Source organism: Leucoraja erinacea, chromosome 22 (assembly GCF_028641065.1).
Source record: "Leucoraja erinacea ecotype New England chromosome 22, Leri_hhj_1, whole genome shotgun sequence".
In the NCBI taxonomy this organism is placed as follows: Eukaryota; Metazoa; Chordata; class Chondrichthyes; order Rajiformes; family Rajidae; genus Leucoraja; species Leucoraja erinaceus.
The window spans coordinates 25,164,040-25,179,884 of NC_073398.1; the positions used below are offsets into that span (position 1 = coordinate 25,164,040).

Sequence of the window (15,845 nt, forward strand, 5' to 3'; positions counted from 1 at the left end):
GGGCCAGTCCAAGGCCAGTGAGGATCAGAGCTCTAAGTCTTCTAACATTGCCTCTCTCTGGCCTGCTCCATGTGTCTCCTCTGCAGCAAAATCATAAAACTTCTTAAAAATGGGTAAAATAAGGGCACTGAGAGGCCATGTGGCCCTTTCAAATTGTTCTACCATTCAGTGTTCATTGCTGAATGTCCATTGCTATTCCCCTTTTCTGATTTATTCCCATATCCTCAATTCCTTCAGAGTGCAAAGATCCATTTTGAATCGGTATCCACAGCCGTCGGGAATAAACATTCTAAAGCTTTGTCATTCTGCTGGGGAGGGGGAGGATGTGAAAGTTCTTGCCATGAGCACAATGGCTACCAATTAATACTCCAGTGTTTTCACTGAGACCATCATTCATCTAAATTCTGGAGAATATAGGCTCCTCCAAACTGCCTTTTCCACATTTGGACCGCCATCTTGAATCAACTGGGTGTGCCTCTTATTTCAAACTCTCCTCTGTGCACTAGGTTAACTGAAGCTGTCGATGTCTCCACTTTTCTATTAGCTTGTATGCTGTTCGTATTTTGCTGGGGCAAATCAAGACGCGGTGTGATGCTTGTTTTGTGTTGATAGGAAGTCCCTTCCGTGTGCCAGTGAAGGAATTGGTCGATCCCAGCAAAGTGAAGTGCTCGGGTCCTGGCTTAGGCACTGGAGTACGTGCACATGTGCCCCAGACGTTTACAGTTGATTGCAGCAAAGCTGGGCTGGCACCACTCGAAGTGCTGGTCCTTGGGCCCACAGGTAAATCATGGCTGGCCTTATGTTGGTGGTGTGAGGATAGGTGGAAAACTTAAAGCCTTGTTAATGCAGTTTGAGGGAGGAAGATGGGAGGAATTTTGTGGGAAGGGTATGTGTGGGTGGAGAGGGAAAGGTTCGCTGCTCTGAGAGGGGTCGTTTTATCTGGGAGAAGGTATGTTTGCTACGGGGACAGCATTGCTCAATCGTGAAGGTGTTGGGAAGGTGGGAAGAGGACAGGTTCAGAGAGGAATTGGGAGAAGTGGAAATGGCTGTGGTTGTTGGGTGAACGTTGACTCTTGACGTGTTCTATCCAGGTGTATCGGAGCCAACAAAGGTTATTGATAATGGAGATGGAACGCATACTGTTCACTACACCCCAACCACAGATGGTCCCTTCACTGTCTCTGTGAAATATGCAGACCAGGAGGTTCCACGCAGGTGAGCAAGAGCTATAGCGTCTGACTGCATGTTACTGGAGAATCTGGAAAAAGTTAATGCCTAAATTTTGAAGACATTATTGAAGGTCCCACTAAATTTTGAGAGATGATATAGATTTAAGGCAGACCCAAAGGAAAATCTGGCCTTTTTTGTGTATCTCATTCTTTACCTTGCGGTTCCCTTGTTTTAATAACTCTATGCTCCTTCACTATAGAGACCACCAGGATAATTCTCATGTGCCCCTACTAAGAATCTATATAAATCTTAATACCTGCTTTTCAGTTCTCTCCCTTTAGAAATTAACTCCAGTGCTTCGTGGTATTAATTAATGTTGTTACTGTGCCCCCAGATCCTTGTTCCACAGCACATTTGCATGTTTGTGTGTGTCGCTTTATCAAGCCCATTTCTTTCCCCAAAAAATGTATGTGCACATTATCTGCACTGTCCTTGACAACCCTTTGCCAAGTTCCTGAAAAAAGTCACGCTGGCATTTGAATTAAAACCCACTCTTCCAGGAATCAGTTAATGTTATTTTATTTTCGCAGTCCCTTCAAGATCAAGGTTCAGCCAACTCATGATGCCAGCAAGGTGCGAGCAAGTGGGCCAGGACTCAATGCCTCTGGAGTGCCAGCTAGTCTTCCGGTCGAGTTCACTATTGATGCCAGGGATGCTGGCGAAGGGCTGCTCACTGTCCAGATCATTGTAAGTCTGGACCATATCTCCCTACACATCTTTATTAATATGCAGTACAACCAGGGCCAGACATTAATGATCTAAGATTGTTTGAATGAGACTGACTTTTGAACTCCACTAAATGATGTTCAAGTGACACTACCTAGTTCCAAGCCGTGATCACATCTGAAAGGAGGTTCTGCATTCTTGGAACAGCACAAATCTTGAGTGACCTGCACATCTCCTTTGTTGCTTGGCTGCATTGTTCCTGATCTTTGACAAGGTTTTGAAGTTCATTGGACAACTCAATACTTAAACAATAGTGCACCTTGTGCTTGCTGAACAAATACTTGAGTGTTTGTTTAACTGAAGTTTTAACCAATGATCTTCTGTCTGAGCACTCCAAATGTTGTTTATGGTATCACAAGTGCTTGGGCCAAATATTTATTTCAACCTATAAACCATTGCTCATATATAGAGAGGAAGATCTTCTGCTGTAAGGAATGTTAGGATTGTTTGACTTGATTTATGCATTCCAGTGGTAACTTTAGGTGGCTGAGGGCACTTGGCCATGTCCCATTAGCGTGCATGGGTGTAAATAAAGGCAGCCAATGTGAAGGTTGCTGTGGCCCAAGTCCTGTGCTGTTTGATGTTAATAATATTGTTCCATTCAGGATCCTGAGGGCAAACCAAAGAAGGCAAACATCCGCGATAACGGAGATGGGACGTACACTGTGTTCTATGTCCCTGATATGACTGGACATTACACCATCACTATCAAGTATGGAGGCGATGAAATCCCCTATTCACCATATCGAATCCATGCCATTCCTACTGGAGATGCCAGCAAGTGTCTGGTAACAGGTGCAGTCAATGGTTACGTCTATCTATGTGTCTAAACAAGGAGTTGAAATAGATAAACGCCCAACTTCCCCCAAGCCACTGGAGTCTACTCTTCCTGGGTAGCAAATCTGATCAAACAATCAGCTACATTGGAAATTGAGAAGGGAAGTGAAGTTGGATCCCTGGAAACCTGGAGTTTTGTAGTGAAGTTGTGACAGAGGTCCTGGGAATGTGATCTGGGCAATGGTGTTGTGTTGATTCCTTGCTTACTCGTGTCCCAGGGATTCCCTTACCAACAGGAACTGGGGTCATCCTGGATAATAAACTTTGAATACCATAGATCCCCAGGAATATATTTAGTTAAATCTCAACTGTTTGGCTACCAATGGAATTATAGTAGTGGTGACGCTAGGGTTTGTGGGCCCCAGCCATGGGTAATGTTGGTGCTCTGGGTGGGAACAGCTCTCGGGTCCCTGTGGTTTGTGTGTGCTAGACTGGCCCAGCAGCTTCATGAACTGATGCTACATGAATACAGAGATTTATTTCAACCTCTCTTGTCTTGTGCTTCTTGCAAACGTCAATTAATCTGTGTTTTGAGTTTATGGGTGACAGTTTCTAACTGGCTGCTCTTCCCCCACAGTGTCCATCGGTGGCCATGGACTAGGTGAGTGACCTTCCTCCAAACTACTCAGTTCTTCAGCCTCTTTGAACCAGGAAATTCCAAACCCCACCACCCACCTCCCCAGGGGCTCGCTGTTCGTGAGCTGGAACAAGAGCCCTGCTGAGTTCCCATCTAACCAGAGTTCACAAACATTGTAGCTGGATTCTGAACTCTGGGTGATTTTTGTTTCTTGTATCTCCCCTGCCACCCCACCCCCACTTCACCCAAATGCTTATTGTGACCCAAGTGGCTGCCTTGGTTGTGGTGACAAGACAAATGTAATTGAACTTAAAATATTTGTTTCTGTTTGACCTCCATCTACTGGTCCACCTGCTGCTCTTCACCCCCACCCTGTTCCCATCTCTCTCCTGTTCCAGCCCTTCAGTGAGTTGCTTCTAGTTTTATTTTATGTATTGTGTTGGGAGATGGAACTGCTCCTGGTGCCACTGTCTATCTCAATCCGGTCTGCAGTGTTCTAATGCTCCTTCCCGACTCTGTGTGTCCTGACAACTGATGGAGTCTCACCCCACAAAAGTACAGTGTCTGTAACTTTCATTGTGTGTAAAACCTAGTGTGAATCGCATCACACATTAACCATGACACCTAATCCATTTCCAGGGGCAGGACTTGGTCCAACCATCCAGATTGGCGAGGAGACGGTCATAACAGTGGATGCCAAGGCAGCTGGCAAAGGGAAGGTCACATGCAAGGTGTCGACCCCTGATGGAGCTGAGCTGGATGTCGATGTGGTTGAGAATCATGATGGAACATTTGACATTTATTACACAGCACCGGAACCTGGCAAATATGTTATTACCATCCGCTTTGGTGGGGAACTTATACCCAACAGCCCGTTCCATGTGGTGGTAAGTAATGCCAACTAGTTAGCATTACTGGATCGTGCTATTGGCATTCAACACCATAATAATTAAATGGTAGACATAACCTGTTATTTATGGTGGCATTTTTAACAGGACCCAGAAGTGCATTTGCCTATGTCTGCAAATACTTAATTCATGAAGTTTGGAAAACCATTAAATTAAAGTCCCATATATATTATAAGTACTGGCAACACGTATAAAAGCAAGGATCTTGCACTAGACTTTTTTATAAAGCAATGTTTGGGACCTAATTGTTCTGGATGTCTATTCCAAATTTCAGGAAGGTTTTGTATGCCATTTTAAACAAATACAATTAAGCATTTGCAGGCAGGGATGGAGGGACCAGGGATGAGGGACATCAGCTGTAAGAAGCTATTGGATAAGCTGGAGCACTGAGCAGAGGAGGTTTGTGGAAAAAGTTGGTAGATGTTTTCACAACTTTCTCAATATCATTTGCAGCAGAATTAAGTTTTAAAAACTGTTTCCAATGCAGGAAGCTTCAAAACCAGAGTATCATTAGGCAAAGATTCCAAGGGGAGAAAGAAGAATTGTATTTCAGAGTTATTGTGGTGTACAATTTGCTTGACAAAGATTGGTGGAAGCAAATTCAGTAACCTTAAAAGGAATTGAACTGAGACGAGGGGAATGAAAAGGAAAGTTGCCAGGCACAGACCTGGAATAAGCGAACAACTGGAGTACAACCATGTGCCAAACTATTTTATGTACTATCTTTCTTTAAATTGTATGACCTTGTTTTAGGATCATTATGTCTAAAATATTATCATGTCTGATCCAAAAAAGTTCCCTGTGGTGAAGATTTTGAATTCCTGGACATCCATCTAAAATGGGAATGTTGGTGTCAGAGTTATATAGCATGCAATCATTGTATCTGTTTCGACCTTTTCCTTTTTGAAGTTCATTCCATATACCCACAAATTTGTGGAAAGCGTAGCCCCTTGGGGCCCCTACTCTCTAAAGTTAAAATAAAAAGCCCCAGCCTATCCAGTATCTCCTTATGATTCAAGCCCTCCAGTCCTGGTTACATCCCTGTGAATCTTTTCAGAATTCTTTCCAGCTTGATAACATCCTTCCAATAGCTGGGTGACCAGAACTGCACATAATACTCCAAGTATGGTTCACCAACATCTTGTACAGTTTCCCATCCCTGAAGTTAGGCTCTCAGGCTTGTCCTCGTAGCCCTTCTGAAATGCTCACTATTAGCCACCCTCTAGTTTTTAAAATGTAATGAATAACTTTTATGGTGGAACTAAGGGAAACTGTTGCAAGTAGGGAGGCCCGAGTGGGAATTGAGTTCTGTTTTAGGTATGAATCAATGGTGGTTAGCAGTGTATGAGGGAAGATTTGGGATATGGCGGGAGAATGGGGAGGGGTTACAATCTTGCTCTAACTTTAATGTTCATTGTTCTAGACTACAATACAATACAAATTTATTGTCATTTGAGCCCCAGTGAGACTCAAACGAAAATGGATGGAATAGTTTCTTGTACTCTAACCAACCAAATCCTTTAATCCACTTGCACATCTAATAATGAATAACACTTTAATCACTTATATTTGAGAGAATACTATCTGTAAAGCAGCTCCAAACCAATGTAAACACTTTCTTGGGTATCGTGTCCGGACTGATTTGGATTTTTTGCTTTGGTCTGACAATCTCTCCGTTTAGTTCTGATGTATTATGCTGTTTAGTGTTAAAGTTCATATGAGGTAGCAGGTGACTATTCTATCAACCTTTTGTGGTGACTTTTATCTGCAATGGTTTAGTGATTCTGCATCCACGCAATACAAAATCCCATAAATTCAATCAGAATATTAATCTGTGAAGCCATGTTCCCAATAACTGGACTCTGTTTAGAATTTTAATTTTAAAAAAAATCAAAGAACTGGAAGAACATGGGGAGAAGATCTAATGTGTGGAGAACAAGTCATTTGTGATGTATGGCCTCTGTCCTGACCCATGTCCCTCTGCGCCTCCATGTTCCGAGTCCAGTTAAATGGATGTCCACATCATTTTTCCCCATCCCCAACTCTGGCCAGAACTTCCCAGACCATTATAAACTAACGTCACCTGAATATCACCATGGAAAGAGGTGTTCAGAGGAATACTGGCTTATGGGAGTGCAGTTACCGTCCCCAAACCAGCTCCATTCGCTTGTCGCATTGTCACTGTGCTTCTCCCTTGCCTGTTTTGAAACTTTTCGGATGCAAGTTTTGGGAATTTTGTGTTGGACTTGTTTAACTTTTAGCTTGCTCCAATCATAGGCCTGTGATGCCATCCCCATCATTGAGGAGCCCTGCGATACCCTGCAGCTACACCAACCCTATGTGCCTTGCCGTGCTGGCTATCCACCACACTGGGTATAAGATTTAACCACCAACTACTCTCTTCAAGCAGGACTTCCATTCTCTCCTTCCTTCTCCTCAACCTATTTTTCAGTTTCCATGATGCCTCTCTAATCTTTTAATCCTTCTGTCCTGTTTTTGGTCATTTTGTCATTTTATTGCATTCGGCTTGTTCTCGCGCTCATAGTCTGTCTTTCCTCAATCCCTCGCTGAATCTTGAATCTACTGGTCTTTAACCACAGACTGGATGGAGTCCTGTCTTGCCTCTTTTGTATGCATTAATGCTTCTATTGGATTTTTTGGTAGCTGGTTCTCTTCCTACTATTACAAAGATCATAGTAGAATAAATTAAGCTCCTGGTAAATCTCTATATGATTTTTGGACATTGTGATCAAAAGGAGAATTCTTTGAATGAAGTTTGGTCGTGTTGCTGATGGAGTTTCCATACTTGGCTGGCTGCATGTGATCAGGATGCTCAGCTGAAATAATTTAATAAACATAAATCTACCACCATTGTATGGAAGAAAGAGATGATGCCTTTCTGCACCTGGGATTAATTTGATCCAGATGGACTTGGAGGCCCCTCCATCAGCTCTTTAAATCTGCCACCGATATCTACCCTTTTTTCTCTGGGGTAGTTTAAAAGTCAATGTACAGATTTACCAAGGTTCAGTTTGTTCTGTTCAGTTTGTTTTGTTTGGCCATTTGTAGTGATTAGTAGATTTATAATCACAAGAATCTGTTTACATTCCCCAAACGAGCACTGAGATGGCTAGTTGGCTCCGGAGCGTCTAGTTGATCCGCAGAAACTCTGGGCAGAGGTGGGACATTAAATAAAGGACCACAAATGTTAAATCCCTGTCTCTCTCTGTCCCATGGCTGCGTTCCTCCTTGCTGTATGTTATAGGTGGGGAGAAGTGAATTTTCGAGGTTGGATGACCCGAGCTTAAGTAAAAAGGATGAGTGAATCCAGTCACCTCATGGTTGTTCCTGTGTTGATTGGCAAGCAGGTGATCAATGGGTAGGAATAGTGGCCAGAAATTCAACCAATCCAGTAGCTTGTAACGGAGGGTCCTGTCCGGAATTGTCCATTTGCTGTGCTTACAGCTGGTCAACTGCAGAACTTTAGTTCTCCAATGACAGGAATGTTACCTGATCCCTGTGCAGGTTGCTGCCTATAGTCTCACTACTCCTCCTGGTCTAGCCCTATTTGCAGCTCACCCGATCATTCTTGCATAGATCCTCGCTCTGCTGAACTGACCCAGAATTAATCCAGATACTTAATGAAATGCCCTGATAATAGCCTGTTGCAAATCTTCTAGTTTGCTCTTTATTCTTCTTGCTCTCCTGCTGGTCTTTAAGCTCTAGCTATGGTTTTGGTCATTTTGCAGGCCACGGAAGAGTCTGTTGTCCCGGTTGATGTTATGGAACATGGTCTCCGGCCATTCAACCTGGTCATTCCCTTCACTGTGCAGAAGGGAGAAATCACAGGTAAGTTTTAAAATCTTCCTTCTGTGAAGTATTATTCGCACTGGCACTGTCTGTTGCAGCACAGTAGTCTTGCTTCTTGTTCTGAAATATTCTCGTGTCCCAGGCGAAGTCCGGATGCCATCTGGTAAAACTGGCCATCCAAACATAACTGACAACAAGGATGGGACTGTCACGGTGAAATATGCTCCGATCGAGAAGGGTCTGCATGAGATGGACATCAAGTATGATGGGAATCACATCCCAGGTATGTGGCTCGACTTTGTTGCCTGACCTATCACCATATTAACACAGGACCTGTGGGCTTCTTGCTGCCTCTGATTGATGCTGTTCCTTCCAGGTGTCAGTAGACTTGTATTCTTGTTATGTTGGGAATGGTTATGTGAAGTGGGATCACGTTAGTGTGGCAGCCTTAAGTCTGCCATGCCCTGACTGGTGATCAGTACTCCATTCTGATTGAGCACTGATCTTTTACTGTATTCTGATGTGGGTGTGGAGGCCCCAGCGCCTGTTGACCCTGGTGCCAATATCCAGGATATGTAGAGACCCATGTACATTCCAACACTACAAGAGAAAACCTCATTCGGAAACAATGTACCAAGGGAGGTACTGATACAAACATCAAATTGATTGGTTGACTTGTACCAACTGCAGCATCCAAAGGGAACAATGATCTTTACTGATCCTTTTATTTATTCTGTTGTAGGTAGCCCATTGCAGTTCTATGTGGATGCCATTAACAGCGGTCATGTAACTGCTTTTGGACCTGGTTTGAGCCATGGGATGGTGAACAAACCAGCAACATTTACCATTGTCACCAAGGATGCAGGAGAAGGTATGTGTGAATCCCTGAAGTTGGTAATGGGTATTAATTGCACTACCGTTGCATTGAGTTTGTGAAGCCTGCAATGGGAGAAAAGATCTGAAGGATTGGGAGAAAGCAAGGAAGAAATGTTCAATTTAAAAACCATGCTGGAAAAACTCGAAGTCAGGCAGCATTTGCAGAAAGACATAACGGTTCACATTTCTGGTCCGAAATCCTTCATAAGAAAAATGTAGGATCTGGGCTGGGGTGAAAAAATATTTGACTAGGAAAACTATGCAAAGAATTAGTAAGAAACAACTGCAGATGCTGGTTTACACCGAAGATAGACACAATGCTAGAGTACCTCGCCGTCTGAGGAAGAGTCTCGACCAGAAATGTCACCCATTCCTTCTCTCCAGAGATGCTAGCCCCGTTGAGTTACTGCAGCATTTTGTCTATTGTCCACGCAGAGTACTGGATTATAGATTGCTGAAAGGGAAATACTGGGAAGATGTAAGTGGACAGAAGGTGACTTGCTAAATGAGAAGGATAATGGAATGAGAATTGGGTGAGGGGAGTGATTGGAACAGTGGGAGTGGTGTTTTCTTACCAGTTGTACAATAAATAGCAAAAAACATCGTCTTTCTCTCTCACTAGGTGGCCTGTCCCTTGCTGTGGAAGGTCCCTCTAAAGCTGAAATCACATGCAAAGCCAACAAGGATGGGACCTGTACGGTGTCCTACCTGCCCACTGCCCCTGGAGATTACAACATTATTGTTCGATTTGATGACAAACACATTGCAGGGAGTCCCTTCACTGCCAAGATCACTGGTAATTTAGCATTCTTGTGGTTATATGCCTTTGTTTTGTTTTAAAGCATTCACCCTGATATCTTGTGACTGAAGAATGTATTTTTGTAGAGAGGCATAATCCATAAATTTGTAGGGTTTAGTAGATACTGTGCATTGTAACTTGGGATCATGCTAGATTGTTTTAATCAGAATTCACAGCCAGTGCACCAGATCCAGAAAAAAGGAGTTTGTTCCAGTGTGGATTAGTTGGTGCTAATAAGGTGAATAATGCTCCTGTTGATATAATTGACAGGAAGACCAAGCACTGGGAGTTTTTGTTTGAGTTTGTTGTTGGGTCTCTGTTCAGCAATCTCTGATTGCCATAGTTAACACAGACTTGCTAACATCAACTTGTATTGTCATGTGTACCTAGGTACAATGAAAAGCTTTTGATGTGTGCTAACCAGTCAGCAAAAAGACAATACATGATTAAAATTGAGACATCCACACAGTGTACAGATACATGATAAAGGGAATAATGTGAATAACGTTTACTGCAAGGTAAAGATCGATCAAATATAGTCCGAGGTAGATAGTAGTTCAGCACTAGTCTCTAGTTGTGGTAGGATGGTTCATTTCCTGAACCTGGGAAGAAACTGTCCCCGAATCTGGAAGCTTGCGTTTCCATACTTCTATACCTTTTTGCCCGATGAGAGAGGGGAGAAGAGGGAGTGGCCAGGGAACGACTCATCCTTAATTATGCTGCTGGCCTTGCCGAGGCAGCATGAAGTATAAATGGAGTCAATGGAAGGGAGGTTGGTTTGTGTGATAGTCTGGGCTGTCTCCACAATTCTCTGCAACTTCTGTTGGTCTTGGATGGAGCTATTCCCAAACAATGCTGTGATGCATCCCGATTAAAATGCTGTCTATGGCGAATCTGTAGAAGTTGGCGAGAGTTGTTCCAGATATACCGAACCTCTTAAGCCTTCTAAGGAAGTTGGAGGTGTTTCAGCAGATCCACTGTGGTCCATGTTGTGAGAGTGGATGAAAGGAGTGATCTGTATCTACTCTGTATTGTATTTTTTCACCTTACCAATTGGGATGGTCCAACAACCTCTGAGTATGTGATATAAAGGGGTTTATAATCCATTTGTTACCTGTGCCAATGCTGGTTGAATAGTATTGGAATAGACCATGAAGGCCCCGCTCTTTCACATTAATCATAACCATAAAACAATTACAGCACGGAATGGTTATGGTTAAATGAAAGAGCGGGGCTTTCATGGTCTATTCCAATACTGTTCAACCAGCATTGGTTGAACTTTTAATAATATTCTACTTTTAAAACTCCAGCCAGTCCAACAATCATCTGGGTTGGAGAAGGAGAGGTAATTGCAAGGGTACTGGGAATAATGGCCATCATTGAGAACCAAATATGTTGATGAAAGCATTTTGTGCAGGTGATGACTCAATGAGAACCTCGCAACTCAACGTTGGCACATCGACTGAAGTTTCATTGAAGATTACAGAGACAGATCTCAGCATACTCAATGCCAGCATCAAAGGCCCGTCGGGTAATGAGGAGCCCTGCTTACTGAAGAGGCTGCCCAACAGGCACATTGGTAAGACACAGAGCGAATGGTGATTACAGCTAGAAGGTAACTTGGCAAGTGGGTATATTGATTAGACACTGGCGTTTGTTAGACATTTATTAAAGGGCGATGTTGTTGTTTTTAATTGTATTAACCTGTAAACCATTTGAGAAAATGTGGATTCCATTTTTGGATGGATGCAGGAGACTGAGGCATGATATTGTAGAGGTGCATAACATCATGATGGAAATAGGTAGGGTTAATGCACAGTCTTTTACCCAGAGAGGGGTTTCAAGAACCAGAGGACACGGGTTTAAGGTGAGAGGGGCAAGATTTAATAGGATGTTTTTGTACTCGGAATGGTGGGTACAAGGAATAAGTTGCCAGAGGTGGTAGTTGAGGCAAGTACTATAAACAACATTTAAAAGACTCTTAGACAAATATGTATAGGAACGTTTTAGAAGGATATGGGTCAAATGCAGGCACAGTTTAAATGGGGTACCTTGGTAGGCGTGGACGTGTTGGGCCGAAGGGCCTGTTTCTGTGCTATATAACTATATCCAATACTATATTTTGGAGATTCAGCATGGTTGTAACAAGGTGACATATTGATCCTGGAGACAACTAAAACCAAGCTTATGTCCTACAAGTGTAAAAGGTTTAAGAACTGTCTGAACTGAAGTATTTGATATATTCCATTTATCTGACTGTTCCAGAGCTTTGTCTAGGAGGAATGATATCAGGGAGCATTTTGCATTTGGGAATCTTCCACAAAAGATTGACTGCAGGGATTTCGTAAAAAAAATTAAGTCTTGAGATAAACATGGATTTTTGTTGGATTATGGTTTCAAGACTATGAAGGAGCACAAGACTAGCCTTGTCTCAATAAGTGGTATAGTAAGCTTGAAAGTGAACGATCTCCTCTGATACCTTAAAAAAATAATCAGAATGTGATCATTCTCTCAAATTCAACATTGGTGAGAAACAATGTGATTGAAGACTTTTAGGCAGAATAAATAAAAATAGATCCTTTTCAGCTAGAGAAGATCAATTCTAGACTAAGCATAAGATTTGGATTGTGTAAGAAAAGGTTGTGAGGGTGTAACATTAAATCTGATAGTTAATTGTCATGTACACAAATGGAATGAAATTCCTTGTTCACGCGAGTCTCACTAAACAGTATTCTTGCAATAATGATTTATAAATGTAAATACAATGACTAGGGCAATGCAGTATAATTGTGCAAGATTGTAGTGCAAAAGAATGAGCAGTGGGGAAGAAGTCTGCAGTTGGGGAGGGGGATCATCCCATGGTGGTGGGAGGTGAATTTTTCTGGATAGGGGATGATGATAAATAGGAGTCTGTCCAGTGAGTTGGTTAGTCTTTGAGAAACTTATTGTGTTTTGGTGTTTCTGGCTGTAACAGATCAGATGTTCTGTCCATTGTTATTTCTTGCCTCCTTCAATTTCTGAACAACTTCATCCCCATTTCCCTTCCTTTCAACAGGTATTTCATTCACCCCAAAGGAAGTGGGAGAACATGTGGTGAGTGTGAAGAAAAATAACCGTCATGTTACAAACAGCCCTTTCAAGATCATGGTGGGGGCCTCCGAGATTGGCGATGCCTCCAAGGTGAAAGTTTCTGGGAAAGGACTGGTGGAGGGTCGAACATTTGAGGTGTCGGAGTTCATCGTGGACACAAGGGGTGCAGGTAAGGGCCAGTTCCTCTGAGGACCATTTCACGACTCGGGAGATGCCTTGTTTCAATTGGCAACTGAATAGGGAAATTCTCCTGCATGTGGACTGTCACTGGAGGCAAACTTGCTCAGGCCACGAGTGAAAATTGTAACCAGTCTCCAAACCGGAGGTGATTTATGTAGATGTTTGGGATGAATAACTAAATGACCAAATGGGTATTGGAGGACATTTGTAAATTTAAAGATCAATAAAAGAGATGCATTTAACATGAGGGCAGGCAATCCTTCGTTATTGATGTACTGTTTTGCACCCATCTCCCAGGTTATGGAGGACTTGGTCTGTCCATTGAAGGTCCCAGCAAAGTTGACATAAATTGTGATGATCAGGAGGATGGAACGTGCAAAGTGACTTACTGCCCAACTGAGCCAGGCAACTACATTATCAACATTAAATTTGCTGATTGTCATGTGCCAGGTAAGTAACTATAAAGTGAAAGCTCCTTCATGTTGCAAAGGCATGGCAATATGATTTGAATAATATTTAGATTTCAACAGAAGCTTCCGCTATGAGTCACTGACATGATTTGCATCCAGCAGGTTACTCGGTAACTACAGGACTTGGTATTTAACTTACTACAAATTATCATATGACATTTATTGCAGGAAGTCCTTTTACAGTGAAGATGACTGGTGAAGGGAGAATTAAGGAGAGTATCACAAGAAGGCGCCAGGCACCCTCCATAGCAACTGTGGGCAGCACCTGTGACCTGAATCTGAAGATTCCAGGTACGAACAACTGAGTCGATGAGAAGTGTAATTTCTTTTGTGTTAGAATAGATGTTGGCTGCCCTTATTCTGATCAATTTCCTCTATTTCTGCCAATTATTATCTTCAAATGGATACTGTTCTTCATCAAATAGTAACATTGCAGTTGATCAGAGGTGAAAGTGGAAAGGATTTGCTTTTAATGCCTTTCTCCTAATTTTGAGACTGACCTGGAACTTTTGAGTTTTACTTTAAGAATAAAGCATTAATCTTATGGAGATTGTCACCTGCCTCTAAACATGCAGAAATCCTGAATTTCCCCACACCTGCCTGGGAATTTCCTTATTACACCTGATGTTGGCTTTTCATGGACTTCATTCACTTGGGCAGTTCTTAACACTTCATGGAGATCTGCCTACTACTTCTGAACAAAAATATACCAAGTAAAGTGAGCACACCATTTGAATGGAGAAAAATGTCTAAGAGCAAAGAGGCTCCCGCCTCAGGGCGATTGAAGCTCCCATGTCGGGGCCGTTGAAGCCCCTGCAGCTTGGAGTTCCCAAAGTCGGTCTCTAACCAGAGACTGAGAGGTTAATGTCCCACAGATCCGTGCTGTAGAGCTCTGGAAGTCGGTCTTCAGCAAAGGCCACCAGTGCAGATGTTAGGCTGCAGTGGAAACTATACGGAAAAAAAATCGCATCCACGATATGGGGGGGAAAAAAATCACATCTCCATCGAGCTAAGAGATTAGAAAAAGTTTCCCCCAACTCTTCTATCTCCCTCCCCCCTCACACATAAAACAAGCTAAAGAACACTAATCCCATCCATTTAACACACAAACAACCAAGAAGGAAGGGACAGGCACTGTTGGCGAGGCAGCCATTGCTGGCATCAGCCGGTGATCTTGGATTTACAGTAGTTCTATTTTCCTACCTCAGCTCTAAAACTCTCTTAATCCATTGTACATTAAAACATATCTAACCTCACCTGAATCTATGTTGTTATTCAGTCTTTGAGGCTGTGTAGGTTAGAGAATGCTGAAGATTCATTATCTTGAAGATAAGCGTTTCTCTTGTTTTGTCTTCAGTGGATGATTCCTTCTCAATTTATATCCCCAATTATTATTATTTCCATCACAAATAGCATGTGATTTATCAAGCCTCTTCAGACTTTTTCAACAATATAATTTTTCAGTTTTTAACTCCAATAGGTTGAATCTGCTTAACATTTCTCATTAGTCAACCATTTCATCTCACGGGAGGGAAGTAATACGCCTGTTTAAAAAAAAAAAACTATTCAGACTGCTACATATTTTACATTCCTTCACATGATGTGATTATTGCCTTCTGACTATTCTGACTGTTTTCACTATTTGTATTAACAATCCAATGTTTCTGGTTGATGATCAGTATGTACTTTCAACCATTCAACCCATGTTGATTTGAAGATCTAATTGGGAGTTCACAAGGGAGTGGTCATTATTTTTGGTTGCATCACTGACTCGCATCCAGTGACACAGCTGTGGCTCGTTATGATGAATTATTGAATAATGGGGATAAGGTCCATAATGGAAGAACTGATTGGGCCTGATTGAACACAGCTCCACTGGGTTAAACCAATATTTTGAATTTTTATAGCATCTTTTGAAAGGTGCTTTAGAAATCTTTAACTGCATAAGTATGCCACTTGGCCTCTCAAGCTTGGTCTGCCATTGTATGAGGGACTAGGCTAATTGTATTCACAACTCTGCAATCTTGCCTACGGCTGGCATGTGTTCATCCTTTGCTTAATCGGGTATCTATCCACAGCTGCCACAAATATTCAAAAGCTATGCTTCATGACCTCTTCTGAGGACAAGGCTCAAAAGTTATGACCTTCAGAACACATTCTCTCATCAGTCTTAATTGGGCATCCCTTCTTTTAAAATGGTGATTGCTAGATCTGGATTCTCCCACAATAAATATTTTCTCCATGTTTTATCTATTCTAAATCTCCCAGGAGCATGCACGTTTCAACTACAATGCCTCTAACTCGAGTGGATACAAGTCTGTTGAGGAAGATGAGATAATGGA

General features: G+C 42.4%; 1 protein-coding gene across 4 annotated transcripts in view; it reads left to right on the forward strand.

The window, feature by feature from the left end:
- flncb (filamin C, gamma b (actin binding protein 280)) overlaps positions 1–15,845 on the forward strand; it is a 59,040-nt gene that overhangs the window by 37,055 nt on the left and 6,140 nt on the right. For 2 of the 4 annotated variants that reach the window (XM_055653224.1, XM_055653227.1), the window contains 15 exons: positions 613–780; positions 1,092–1,215; positions 1,761–1,917; positions 2,562–2,751; positions 3,371–3,394; positions 4,010–4,257; positions 6,556–6,651; positions 8,028–8,127; positions 8,231–8,371; positions 8,831–8,959; positions 9,587–9,760; positions 11,181–11,342; positions 12,819–13,022; positions 13,331–13,483; positions 13,672–13,794. In XM_055653224.1, the coding sequence (XP_055509199.1) occupies positions 613–780; positions 1,092–1,215; positions 1,761–1,917; positions 2,562–2,751; positions 3,371–3,394; positions 4,010–4,257; positions 6,556–6,651; positions 8,028–8,127; positions 8,231–8,371; positions 8,831–8,959; positions 9,587–9,760; positions 11,181–11,342; positions 12,819–13,022; positions 13,331–13,483; positions 13,672–13,794 (2,193 nt within the window). The remainder of the gene's footprint in view (positions 1–612; positions 781–1,091; positions 1,216–1,760; positions 1,918–2,561; positions 2,752–3,370; positions 3,395–4,009; positions 4,258–6,555; positions 6,652–8,027; positions 8,128–8,230; positions 8,372–8,830; positions 8,960–9,586; positions 9,761–11,180; positions 11,343–12,818; positions 13,023–13,330; positions 13,484–13,671; positions 13,795–15,845) is intronic. The other 2 variants (XM_055653225.1, XM_055653228.1) reach the window with 1 other exon arrangement.